Source organism: Sorex araneus, chromosome X, assembly GCF_027595985.1.
Source record: "Sorex araneus isolate mSorAra2 chromosome X, mSorAra2.pri, whole genome shotgun sequence".
NCBI lineage: Eukaryota > Metazoa > Chordata > Mammalia > Eulipotyphla > Soricidae > Sorex > Sorex araneus.
Genome location: NC_073313.1, coordinates 49,848,548 through 49,862,228, shown reverse-complemented (window position 1 = coordinate 49,862,228; position 13,681 = coordinate 49,848,548). Strand labels below are relative to the sequence as shown.

General features: G+C 50.1%; 2 protein-coding genes across 7 annotated transcripts in view; one reads left to right on the top strand and one right to left on the bottom strand.

Moving 5' to 3' along the window:
- The window catches only part of RBM10 (RNA binding motif protein 10), a 33,363-nt gene extending 28,914 nt beyond the window's left edge, over positions 1 to 4,449 (bottom strand). For all 6 annotated transcript variants that reach the window (XM_004612891.2, XM_055120508.1, XM_055120507.1 and 3 more), the window contains exons 1-2: positions 3,814 to 4,449; positions 1,872 to 2,013 (exon numbers count right to left, since the gene is read on the bottom strand). In XM_004612891.2, the coding sequence (XP_004612948.1) occupies positions 1,872 to 2,013; positions 3,814 to 3,886 (215 nt within the window). In that variant the 5' untranslated portion in view covers positions 3,887 to 4,449. The remainder of the gene's footprint in view (positions 1 to 1,871; positions 2,014 to 3,813) is intronic.
- Positions 4,450 to 4,592: 143 nt separating this feature from the next.
- On the top strand, positions 4,593 to 6,945 carry NDUFB11 (NADH:ubiquinone oxidoreductase subunit B11). The gene is made up of 3 exons (XM_004612934.2): positions 4,593 to 4,848; positions 6,436 to 6,566; positions 6,734 to 6,945. Exons 1-3 carry the CDS (start codon positions 4,642 to 4,644, stop codon positions 6,858 to 6,860), a joined length of 465 nt encoding a protein of 154 aa, XP_004612991.1. The 5' UTR covers positions 4,593 to 4,641; the 3' UTR covers positions 6,861 to 6,945.
- The last annotated feature ends 6,736 nt before the right edge of the window (positions 6,946 to 13,681 follow it).

Sequence of the window (13,681 nt, the reverse complement as noted above, 5' to 3'; positions counted from 1 at the left end):
TATAGAAAGAATGGATAATTTTGGAGGTAGTACTGGGAAAACTGCCCACTACATGGAGGAAAATAAAACCAGAATTTATACCACATCCAAAACTGTAACTAGAAGGATAAAAGAACCGATGATATCTATAGAGTGAAATAAATCTTTGTGATCCCAAGGTAGGAAAAGATTATGAAGATCTTGACAAAAGGTAATAAATTTTAATATACACCGAAATTAAGAACAGGTATCCATCCATCCTTGGGGTAATCATCCGGTAAAGAGTAGTACACAAACGCCATGGTATCCCTGGGACCAATTAGAAGCAAAACACTAATATACACATGGCAATAGGCTGATTTTAAAAATGCACACTAGGCAATACAAAGTTTGGGACACAGACTGAAGACAGCAACACTGCCACTTGTATAAATTGACAACACAGACATGTAAAGCAATGCTACATCTATTCAACCATGATAAAGCAGCTGTCTATAGCCAAGGGAACTGGGAATAAAAAAAACAACCACTGTGTCACCAGAAAGGCCACAAAAGAGAGAAACCTACCTTTAACTGGTAGGTTTTCTTCTTTATTTAGTAATAAAATCCAAAGCAAGTACTGTTACTCAAACTACCACTGAGCTCTTCTAGTGAATACCATCCAAAATGGAATGCTTTTCAAAAGACATTTTTAAAGGTTAGGAGTGAGTAACACTAGACTAGGACTTCTCAATCTTTCTCCACTGGGGACCCTTGTTTTGCCCAAGAAATGTTAACACAGGCAATCAATCGCTGTAGGAAGGACCTCAGATTCATTACAATGTTTCTTCTGAATGTTTAACCACCTCAGTTTCTCACCCTTCATTTACCTTGTTACCTGTTTTCACTTCCTGAGCTCCTCTCCCATTAGCTGACTGCTCATAGTCTTCTGATGTGAACCCCAGTTACATAATTTTCACTTGTGACCCCCCACTCCTCCTGGAATATTCCTGGGACTCACACGGGAGTCATAACTGCCCTTTAAGAAATGCTACACTTGACAGTGACCACTTCGTGAGTTTGGGCTTTTCAGAAAGCAATCTAATTCCACATTTAAAAAAAGGGTGGCAGTGAAAGTAGTCCTTTCTAAGAAATTTGCAGATTCTTTTTGTAAATATAGTACCTCTTCACAGAGGCTTCTCTGGGGTCAGGAAGTTTCCCTCTGATTCCTAAAATGTCAGCAGATAGATACTCTGCTCTTGAATCAACCCAAACGACCCATAAGGATGGCAAGGTTCTGGCCCTATATTTTACCAGGTGACCCAACTGCATTTAAAAACAACTGCAGCCAAGTGTCCCAGTCTAAGACGACTTGCATGCCAACTCTAGCCCATCCTAGTCCCAGAGTCTCCCTCTACCTAGCCTGGCTTGCCTCAAATTTGTCCTGGAAAATGTCCACCCCTCAGAGCCCAAGCGATAGCCCACGCTGGTCCACAGGTACCCACCTCTGCCACCCACCTCTGCCCCTTCTCCTGCAACGGTTGTCAGTATTTTGGTGAGTGGTACCACATACACAGCTGGGTCACCCAAACTGAGAAGCTGGGCATTAACTGGGGATCTCCCTTTGCACCTGCAGAGATCAAATATGCCACTGCTCTGCCATCACCCGTAAGCCCCGCGGCCTCGTTTATGAGACCCCGAGTAAAAATGCTGCAACCTTCCAGCTCATCCACCCTGCACTCTCCCGAGCTTAGCATTAGTTCTGACTCACTACAGGGGCCTGGCATCTGCTCTGCCCCTTGCTCTGTCCATAAGCCTCCTCAAGTCCCTTTCTGGCTGTTTCCCTGAGAGCCCAGAGAGGCCAAGCCTAGTGTGCCTGCTTGGTGGTGGTGGTGGGGGCGCAGGTAACTCACCGTCTTTCATACTCCATGTCCTGGTAGGGCCTGCGGGGGCTGCTGGGGCCCCTTCTCAGCCGCTGGCTCCGTTTCACTTCCCAGCCACCCCCGCTGCTGCCACCATGATCTGCCAGTCTGGGTGATGCCTCCTGCGGGGACTCTGGGGAAAGCGGAAGGAAGAAACGGGTCAGGGTGGTAGGAACAGAGAGGGCTTCCTTGAGAAATCCTCAGTAGCAAAGCTCTCTGTTGCTCTGCTTCATCTAAGGAGTCTCCCAACTCCTGGTGTTCCCGTGGGTGGGAACAGGAAGGCAGCGCCCCCCCCCCTCGCCTGTTTCTTCCTTTCCCCACACTTGTGTGAGATTGGAAGGCCCTAGAAATTGCAGAGGCTGTCAGCTGACAGAGAGGACATCGCAGGAAGAAATTAGAGGGGTACCACCATCTTTTCTGTCACCTCCTGGTGGTAAACAAGATCAAGCCTGGAGCTGGCGGCCTGGGGGTGAGGGGGTGTGCTCAGTGAGAGGGAGGGGATGAGGGAGGCAGACCAGTCAGAAATTGAGGCATCCAACCAGAGTCCCAAGCGCCATCTACCAGGTTCACCCCCCCTCCCCAACCATTTCAGTCCCCAACAAGAGAGATCAGGAACAGCTTGTTTGGAATTGGGGACAGCGGCAAGGGGCTAACCTGGCAACTGGATAGTTGCCGCCTCCCTGGGCTTCTGGCCAACACAACACAGCTTTGGCCCTCAGAGCAACTGGCTCAGCACTGAGCCCTGCCTCATTCGCAGTCAGCTCCCTCGGTGGCTCGCTCGCCAGGGATCCGGGTCCAAGTTTTTCAGCGGCAAAGGGGTCCCTTTCAGGGCTGTTCCAAAGGGCTGCGCTTTTCTGCTAGGATGCAAAGGCAGTCATTTCCCTCTCGGGGATGCCGTGAGAAAGAAGGAAGTCCTGAGAGCCAAGTAAGCCAGCCAGGGGTCACAAGAATCTGCAGGCCCGCCCTCCATACAGGAATCGCGCAAAGCTGAGGCAGTAACACTATGTGGCCACCACACCTCTTGTTCATGCATGTGTCCCCCCCCACTCCATAACACACACACACATTTGCTCTTCCTCCTCGAGCGACAGGAAACCAGAGTTACCTGCTCCCGGACTGAAGAGCCTTATACCCCAGGGCCCCCCGTGGATGAGTGCCAGGTACAAACCCTCAGACGACCTGGGCATCCAGCACAGAGCAAGTGACCAAAGTGACAGATCTGAGCCCAAGAGCCCCCAAGCACAAATCCCTGCAAGGACCCCCCCACATACACCGCAATGCTAGACGCAGGGATATGAGAAACACACACTGACGCTCTCGCTGAATGCATGGCAATGGTTGGGCTGCCCAATAATCCGGGCGGGGTAAAGCCCCCCCAAAAGAAGCTGCAGCCAGTGCTCCCCGCATTCCACGCATTCTCTTCCTCCCGCAGCAGGCGCTTTCGGTCTAGTGACAAGACGACTTTCTGGGCGGGGGACCCCCCACATAGCACGGGGATAAGGGCTCGCGTTAGAGACACGGGATCGAGCGCGGCTATACAGGCTTCCTCCCTCCTCCCGCAACCGCGGGATATTGTCCCCCAAAGTCAGACCGAGGCGACAGCCCCTTACTGATGAAAAACTCAAGATCGCCCCCCCCCTTCGCACAAGCACACACACACGTCTCGCCACTAAGTTCGATGCAGTCGCCCACCAGGAGCCCACTCCCCGCCGGTCGTCCCTGCCCCCAACCCGCGTGCACTCCGCGCACGCGCCTCTGTGCTCGCAAAAGGCGAAAAAGAGGGGCCAAGAGAGACACCCCCCGGCCGCCGTGGGCTCAGACGGTGCACGCAGCACCCCCCCCGGGCTCCACGCGCCCCATCGCGGGGCCGGAGGTTGCAGTCGGCCCTCGCGCCGCCTCCACGCACCCCACCCTCCCGCCCCTGGCCCCTTACCTCCGCCCCCACGACCAGCGTCGGCGCTGCTCACCTTCTCGGCCCGGGCTGTCAAGGGAGGGCTCCCGGACATCACCTCCGCCCGCTGCCGCCTCCTGCAACTCCCTCAGCTCAGCGGAGCTGATCCGCGCCACCACACAAAACCTAGACGGGCGGCGGGGTGGGGGAGGGGGAGGGGAGAGGCGCCCAGCGCGCGTGTCTCCTCCTGGGAAATGCACTGTCGCCTACTCCCAGCCGACCGCAGTCACCAGCACAAAATGGCGACGGAGAGAAGAGAGCCGGCGATCCGACCACCATCCACCTACTAAGGGAGCGCGCTCTGGTCGGCCTCGTCGATTGGTCGCTGTCTAGCGCTGCCTTGCCTTGGCCAGCTCTGATTGGCAAAAGCGCTGCCGCCTCCCAGCTCCTGGCCTCAACGCCCCAAAGTCGAGAAAAGGTGCAGCTATTGGCCAATCGGGCCGAGGCCCGCGATTTAGAAGCCGAGCAAGCTTGGGAAATGAAAGCCTAGCAAAAGCTCCACCCCTTTCTTCCCAGAACCCGGACCTGGAGCCACCCGAATGTCACGCATTGCTCCTCATCCCGGCCCTGAGCCGGCCAAAGCCCAGACTCCATCTCCTGGAAGCGTGGGGTGCAGGAGGGCGTCCCGCAGGGACGGGGTGCATGCTTGCAAGACACTCAGAGCCCGGTTGCAAAGGAAAACAAAGTCTGGACCTGGGACGTTTTTTGCGCGGCGGGGGCGGAGCGACCTTGTGCTCGCTCGCGCCTACTGCAGTTGCGCAAAGGCGCATTTCCGTCCCCGCCTCCCGAGCGCCCCCAGGACAGTGTGTCATGGCGGCCGGGCTGTTAGGCTTGTGCGCTCGCCGCCTTTTGGCTGCCGCGGCGACGCGGGGATTCCCGGCTGCCCGGGTGCGTTGGGAATCCGGCTCCTCGCGGGCTGTGGTCGCCCCGGCTGCAGTGGTGGGCAGGCGGGCGCCGGAACCAACTATCCGCCGGCAGGAGGACCCGGATCCCGAGGACGAAAACCTCTATGAGAAGGTGAGAGGGAGGGGAAACGGCCGGCGGACGGTGCGCCGTAGAGGACGTTCTTAGGCGCCTGGAAATCGCGCACCGGGCGTTATCCTCCAAGTCTTGGGCATTTTGCCTCTCTGAATGTTTGGTCTGTTTCCCCGATGCCCGGGATTTCGGGCCACAGTGAGATTGGCCTTGCTTTGCAGATAGCTGTCAAACCCCAAGGAGGTCGTGCCCAAAGCGTGCGAAGAGTACTAAGGGCTAACGGCAGTAGTACTAAAGATTCGGTGTGAACACGTAACACCTGCCCCTCAACTCCTCGACACCGCTCAATCTCGAGATAGATACTGTCGGCGTGTTTATATTCTAGACAGTGAAACTTGAAGCATCTGAGACAGTCAGCATGAGATGCCCGAGAGTACCATAACTGAATCGCTGGCGGAAACGGTGTTAGGTCAACCCAGGTCCACTGCTGTATGGATAATACAGACTCTGAAACCAGAGTGCATGGATTGGGATACGGGCTCTGTGAGTTATTCACCTGTGTGACCTTGAGCAAGTCGTTTAAACCCTTCAGGCCTCAGTTTAGAAAATGAGGAAAAATGGGACACTGGCTTCATGAGTCCAAATGCTCGGAACAGAATCTTACCCGTAGTACTCAGCATTGAACGTGCCCATCGTGATCACCATATTCCCCCTCGCTGGGCTATTTTAGGAAGTTGGTGTATGTGAAAAATCCACCCACATAATAGATGCTCTACCAATCCTAACCTGTGATGGAGGGGCTTGGTTATATAGGATGTGGATTCATTCCTGCGATAAATACATATGGAGGCCCTGCTCTTTGCCGGGTACAGTCTTGGATCCCAGGATTTCAGCAGTGTGGAAGTCACATAAAGTCCTTGCTCTCCTGGAGCGTCTATGTGTAGGAGACATAGAACATAAACACATAAACTATTAGAAGATATTATAGCACATTTCATTGATAATAAAGTGGAACAGGATGGGGTGGGAAGTGGGTAAGGCACTTTCCTTGCATGGGACTGTCCCTGGTTGAGGTATTGGCACTGTATATGGACCCTTGGGCACCGAGTTAGAACTCAGCACTGAGAACAGCCAGGTGTAGCCCTAATACCTCCCCCCCCCCGCCGCCTTAAATAAATATAGGAAGAGGGAATTCTAATTTGGTAAATTTAACAGTGCTGTAAAGATGAATTGAGAATGATAAGCAACCAGAGAGTGACTTGGAAGTCAGAGGATACTGGATTAGATTAGCCTGTTGGAAATTGCTAATAGTCCACTATTACCTATATTGTGACTATTCTTGATAGTTCGGTCTAATAGATGAGGTAGCTAAAGAATGCCGCTTATAGGAGTTGATGAAATCAGAACCTTGCATGCCAAGATAGATCCTGCCATGACTTGATCTGGGAAAAGAACTTTCTGGGCAGAGAAAGCAGCAAGTACAAGGCCTTGTGGTAGGAAGGAGCTTGAAAGAGATATTTAAGGGGGTAGGGGGGAGGAGGTTCCTGGTGGAATTGAAGCCCAGGTTGAGATGGAGTTAGCCCAAGACTGGAGTGGCAGGAAACTGTTATTGACCTCTTCTTCTCACAGAACCCAGACACCCATGGCTATGACAAGGACCCGGTTGTGGACGTCTGGAACATGCGGGCAGTCTTCTTCTTTGGCTTCTCCATCGTCTTGGTCTTTGGCACCACATTTCTGGCTTATCTGCCTGACTACAGGTACACAGATTGTCCTAAGAGAGGGATGGGCTGAGGGCAGAGGCAAGGATGGAGGTGAGAAAAGACTTTTCCTGTCCCTGTATCACTGGGGCAAGGGGAGCTAAAATGGGAATTGGAGCCCATTGAGGCTCCCTTATACCTGCCATCACCTTGTTTGTTACCTCCAGGATGCAGGAGTGGGCCCGCCGGGAAGCGGAGAGGCTTGTAAAATACCGAGAGGCCAATGGCCTCCCTGTCATGGAATCCAACTACTTCGACCCCAGCAAGATCCAGTTGCCAGAGATTGAAGACTGACTTCTTGCCAAGTGGGGCTCAAGAAGCAATAATTTCACCTTGTCTTCCATTTAGAGTATCTAATTAAAAAAGACTGAAGGTTTAACTGACTGGTGTTGATTTTTGTTGAGAGGGGTTACACAGCTCTTTTGGGGGTCTGGTTATCTACTGTTATGTAACAGACATTCTAAAAATTAGTAACTGAACTTGCTTTGCATAGAGGAGGCCTGGGTTTGATCTCTGGCACTTCATGGCTTCCCAAGAACCACTACGAATAACCCTTAAACACCACTGCGAGCAACCCCAGCACACTATGTATCCCCCCCGCCCCCCAAAAAACTTCAGTAGCTGAAAATGAACAATTTAGTACTGAGAAGGTAGCTCGAGTGGTGGGCCATGTGCCTGGCATGCTTGATGCTCACTCCTGATGCCACAAAAGATAAATGGATTAGATTTTAGATGTTAAGTCTCTTGCCTTGCATATTGCTGACGCTGGTTTGAAAACGAGCAACAGCCAGAATAAACCCTGAATACTGCTAGGTATGGCTCAAACCCCCGCCTAAATTTTTTTAAGTGAAAAGTAGGGGCAGGAAAGATAATACAAGGAGGTAGGGCATTTTCCCTGCGTGGGGCTGGCCCAGGTTTGATCCCCAACATCCCTCTAGTCCCCGAAGCACTGCCTGGAGTAATTGCTGAGTGTAAAGCTAGGAGTAACTCCTGAGCATCGCTGGGTGTGGCCCCCAAACAATAAAGAAAATAAATACGGTCTGTTAGACCCACCACCAGATGTGATACTCCCTACCTACCTCTAGGCACCAAGTCTTTGCTTCCTTGAGGATCTAGTCTCCCAACTCGAGACCTGAATCCGGAAAGCAGAAAATAGCTATAAAGGGTACACTTTGCAGCCTGCAGTTGCTGGGCCTGTGGAAGCAAAGGGGGCATGTAAATGTAGCCTCAAAGCACCTGAGTATATTGGCTTATACTATTTTATATATTTTACATATTTTATGTATTCCAGTAGTAACCATACCTCACCATTGAACCACACAGCACATCCTTCCACTGACTCCCCCTTCAAGATGTAAGTTTATGAGAGTAGATATCCAGTGATGTCCAGTCACTGAGAGTAGAGAGTGGCACATAAGTGCATGTGAAACATTACCAGTGTAATGTTTACACCTCTGGTGTAGATGCCATCAGTGCCCTTAAGGGATAACAGCACTTGAAAACACATTTGGCTCCCTAATTTCTATTTTTGTGTTTGGGGGCAGATCCCACAAACAGTGCTCAGGTTACTCCTGGCACTCAGGGATCACTCCTGGCAGGCTGGGGTGATCATCTGGGATGCTGCAGATCGACCCTGGGTCAACCACATGTAAGGCATGTGCCCTACCTGCTGTACTATGCCTCTGGCCCCTGGTTCTGTGTCTGCCTCATCAGAATCTCAGGCTGTCAGGACTAAAGTAATACTATGGTGGGTGAGGCTCCTTGCATGTGACCAACCTGAGTTCAATCCTGGCACCCTGTGAGTTTCCCCCAACCCTGCCAGGCCAGAGTGCAGAGCTAGGAATGAGCCCTGAGCTCTGCGGGGTCTAGCCCAAAACTCAAACAAATTTTTTAAATAAAAATTTGGATGGGTTGGAGAGATTGTTCGGCAGTTACGGTGCTTACCTTTTACATAGCTGACCTGGATTTGGTCCCTCAAGCACCACCAGGAGCGATTGCTTAGTGCAGAGCCCAGAGAGCATTACCCCCTGAGTATTACTGGATGTGGCCCAAAAGCCAAAAAAAATTTTTTTGTGAAATACTTTCTTTTTTTTTGCTTTTTGGGTCACATCTGGCGATGCACAGGGGTCACTCCTGGCTCTGCACTCAGGAACTACCCTTGGCCGTGCTCAGGGGACCATATGGGATGCTGGGAATTGAACCTGGGTCAGCCACGTGCAAGGCAAACGCCCTACCTGCTGTGCTATTACTCCAGCCCCTGTAAAATATTTTTTACGGGGGCTGGAGCGATAGCACAGTGGGTAGGGCATTTGCCTTGCATGCGGCCGACCCGAGTTCAATTCCCAGCATCCCATATGGTCCCCTGAGCACCGCCAGGAATAATTCCTGTGTGCAGAGCCAGGAGTGACCCCTGTGTATCGCCAGGTGTGACCAAAAAAATCAAAACAAAATTTACAAAAGTGTTTTTTAAAAAGTAGAAGTAAAAACAACCATATTGTTACCTGAGCACCTCCAGGGGTCACTCTTGTTCAAAGAACCAGGAACATTTTCTGGGCACCACCCGCCTGGCACATCACTAACGTCTCCCCTTCCCACCACACACATACACACACACAATACACATTAAATGTACCTAGATGGGACGATTTTCACTCAGGAGCCTTTGATTTGATTGTACCAATTGCTTGAGCACTGCCAGAACCACCTGATGTGACTCCCAAAACAATGAAACAATGTATCTAGTAAAAAGGTATATGTACTATAAGAGTACAAAACTCATTTGCTTTTGGCGAATCAGACACACCCAAGTAACCACCAGCCAGATGAAGAAAGAAAATGTGAACAGGGAAATATGAAAGAAAGCTTCAGGGTTTCCTCCACCCCAAGGGGAATGTCCTGATTTCCAACCATGCAGCTTAATTTTGTCTGGTTTGGTACTTCATCTAAGTGCAATTAAACGTTTTTACATCCTGCTTCTGTAATTCAATAAGCTTCTCAGATAGATTCATGTTTTAAATGATCAGTGCTTTGTCAATCCTCAGAGCTATAGTCTCTTCCATGATGAACATTTGGAAGCTTTCCTGGTTAGGGCTTTAAAAAAAATCTGCGAACATTGCATTCATTTTCATGTTTTCATTGCATACATTTTTAATAGCTCACTCCCAGCAGTGCTGGCCTGACAGTCCAGTGTTTGGGCCCTAAAGGCCTGGGGGACACCAGTGGTACCCCAAGAGGTGCCTGGGATCAAGCTTGGGGCCCCTCAGTTCCACAACACGCTCTCTGCCTCCTTTGAACTCTCCCCATGGCTCCTGTTGGATACATCTCCTTTTTCATTAATCAGTACTGCTCAGGGCTTACTCCAGGCTTTGTGCTCAGGGATTACTCCTGGTGAGCTCTGAGAATCATCTGGGGTGCCAGGGTTCTTAGCTAGTCAGCCAGGTACAGGGTAAGTGCCCTACGTGCTGTACTATCTCTCCGGTCCCTGGATATATCTTTTGATAGACCCAATGCATGTCTCTCTTAGGATATGCCTAAGAATGTGGGGGAACAGAGGATAGTACAGCAGGTAGGGTGTTTGCTTTGCATGTGGCTGAGCATGCAGCCAACCTGGGTTCGGTCCTGGGCATCCCAAATGGTCCTCTGATCACTGCCGGAAATTATTCCTGAGTGCAGAGCCAGGAGTAACCCCTGAGCACAGCCGGGTGTCTCCAAGAAAACCGTTAAAAAGGAGGAAACCGTGAGTAGGCAATTAATTCATGAGGATGGGCATGGGATCAGCTTTAATAAGAGATCAATGTAAAAGTGGTCAGAGAACTTGAAAAACTTGAATCCATTTTGTTTTTTTTTTTTTTGCTTTTTGGGTCACACCCGGCGATGCACAGGGGTTACTCCTGGCTCTGCTCTCAGGAATTACTCCTGGCGGTGCTGGGGGACCATATGGGATGCTGGGAATCTAACCTGGGTCGGCCACATGCAAGACAAACGCCCTACCCGTTGTGCTATCACTCTAGCCCTGAATCCAATATTTGTAATTGAATCACAGTGAGATACATAGTTACAAAGTTGTTCATGATTGGGTTTCAGTGATGCAATGCTCCAACACCCTTCCCTTCACTAGTGTACATTTCCCACCACCAATGTCCCCCACCCCAGTTTCCTTCCCACCCTTCCCCCCGCCTGCCTCTAAGGCACTTCTCTCTCTGTCTGTGTCTCTGTCTCTGCCTGTCTCTCTTTCTCTCTCTCCTTCCTTCCCTGCATCCTCTTTCTCTTTCCTGTCTCTCTCTTCTTTTGGGCCTTATGGTTTGCAATACAAACTAAAAGGTATATCCCTTTACCTACTTTCAACACTCAGTTTTTGTCCTGAGTGAGGACTCAATGTTTATATATACATATGTATATATGCACATATATATATTTAATGAATCACCGTGAGATAGTTACAGACTTATAAACTTTCATGATTACATTTCAGTCATACAATGATCGAGTACCCACGTTCCACCAATAACCATTATCTACCACCAATGTTCCCACTATCCCTCCTGCCACCCACACCCCATAGGACACAATGTTTTGACCCTACATTAGACCCCAAGGATACTTGAACCTGGATAGACTGGACCTAACATCACTGTATCACTGTCATCCCATTGCTCATCAGTTTGCTCAACCGGGCACCAGTAACGTCTCCATTGTGAGACTTGTTACTGGACCCAACATAACAGATGTAAATCAAATTCAAATGCTAATTCAGACAGTCCTCTTCTCTCAAACAAATTATTTCTTTTGTGTAAGGTCCAGTGAACAATCACAGTACCTGTAACAGTGTTCATTCCTTGCTCATATGACTCTAGTATTATTGCTCCAGGGTGTGGGGGCCACTGCCAGCTGTCAGCATCCCATCTCTTTGCAGGAGACCTTGCCCTTCAAACTGAAGAAGGCTGTTCTGCCTGTGAGGCCTAGTAGGTTGGGATGATGGGGATATGTACATTCCCTGGCAGCAGCCCGAGAGCAGTGACAGATGAGAGTATAGATTATCCCCTTCCCTGCCTTTCAGATCGCACAATTCTAAGCTCTGTGTTTTCCATGGGCCCTCAAAACTGCATTTTGGGAGCAGTCACCTAATAAGTCTTCAGTGGCTGAGGCTGGAATGATAGTACAGTGAATAGGGCATTTGTCTTGCACGTTGCTGACCCAGATTAAATCCGAGGCACCCACATGGTCTCCTGTGCTTAGACCTAAAAGCAAACCTTGAGCAGCACTGGGTGTGGCCCCCAAACAAAACAAAACCCAAAACAGATGCTGAGGCCCTACATCAAATATGGCATTTGGCTTACATGTGGCCAGCCCTGATTCAATCCCTGGCATCCCGTATGATCCCCTGAGCACCGCCAGGAGTAGTTGCTGAGTGCAGAGCCAGAAATAACCCTTGGGCATTGTTGGGTATGACCCCAAAACCCAAATAAATAAAAATAAAGTGGAATTTTTTTTTTCTAAAACAAAACAAACAATAAGTATTCAGTAGCTTCCTCCTCCTCTTTGTCTCACTTCCACACTTCCCCACTACCTTATGGATGTACTGGTACTTCCTATAATCCCATCCCCTAAGAAACTACTTGATTGGGGTTGGAGCAATAGAACAGTGGGTAGGGTGCTTGCTTTGTGTGTGGCTGACCTGTGTTCGATCCCCAGCATCCCATATGGCCTCTGAATTACTCCCAGAAGTAAATCCTAAGTGCAGCCCCAAGGGTTACCCCTGAGCATTGCCAAGTATGGACCAAAAACAACAATCAAAAAAAAAATCTATTGGGGCTGGAGCGATAGCACAGCGGGTAGGGCGTTTGCCTTGCACGCGGCCGACCCGGGTTCTAATCCCAGCATCCCATATGGTCCCCTGAGCACCGCCAGGGGTAATTCCTGAGTGAAGAGCCAGGAGTAACCCCTGTGCATCGCTGGGTGTGACCCAAAAACCAAAAAAAAAAATCTATTTGGCTTCAATCCTTATTTCAGGGTTGGTTTAGAAGGACCCCTATTTTGAGATGGTTTCTGTCCACAAATTTACCACAACGGAGTAGGTAAGAACAAGGATGAACATGTACAGAAATAAACAAGTAAGATAAATTCATTGAGAAAACCAATGGGCTGGAATACTTGGTTTCCTGGAATCCTCCAGGCAATGAGTAACTAGAGATGAGGTTATAGACGTGGAAATGGGTCAGATCCATAGGTCCGAAGGGAGCTGCAATTGAGAAGGGATCACTAAGAAAATGATGGGCTGGAGGAATCGGTCGGGGTGGGAGATATGTGTTGAAAGTAGATAAAGGACCAAACATGATGACCTCTCAGTATCTATATTGCAAATCATAATGCCCAAAAGTAGAGAGAGAGTATGGGGAATACTGTCTGCCATGGAGGCAGGGGGAGGGTGGGAAAGGGCGGGTATACCCGGGATATTGGTGGTGGGGAATGTGCACTGGTAGAGGGATGGGTGTTTGATCTTTGTGTGATTGTAACCCAAACATGAAAGCTTGTAACTATCTCACAGTGATTCAATAAAATTAATAAAGAAGAATTTCAGGTCCATCCTAATCGCTGCTGGCTAGTCAGTGGCCTGGAGGGTTCGCTTGTGGACCAGAGCACCCTGCACGCCCTCCCAGGAAGACCGGACTGCTGTGTCCTGGCCTGGGGATGGGTTTCTGACATCGGGGAACAGGGCCTCTGGGGTCCAGTGGGAGTTGGTGCCATTTATGTGCCCCAGGAACGCTGGGGGTCTACTCTGGACTTGGTGGATTCGAGGAGCCAGGCTCCAGGATAGGAAATTGGGGAGGTGGCAGAGGGTGAACAGGCGGGGCGGGGGGGTATGGCACTGCCTTGTGAAGGAAGTGGCTCCGCACCACTCCTCTCCCCAGTGGAAAAAAAATTAAAAAGTAAAAAAAAAGTTTCATGGATAGTACACGGGGTAGGGCACTTGCCTTGCATGCTGCTCACCCCGGTTTGATCTCTGGCACCCTATATGATCACTCAAGCCCCACCAGAAGTGTTCCTGAGCACAGAGTCACCAATAAGCTCTTAGCACTGCTGAGTATGGCTCAAAAATCGAGAGAGAGAGAGAGAGA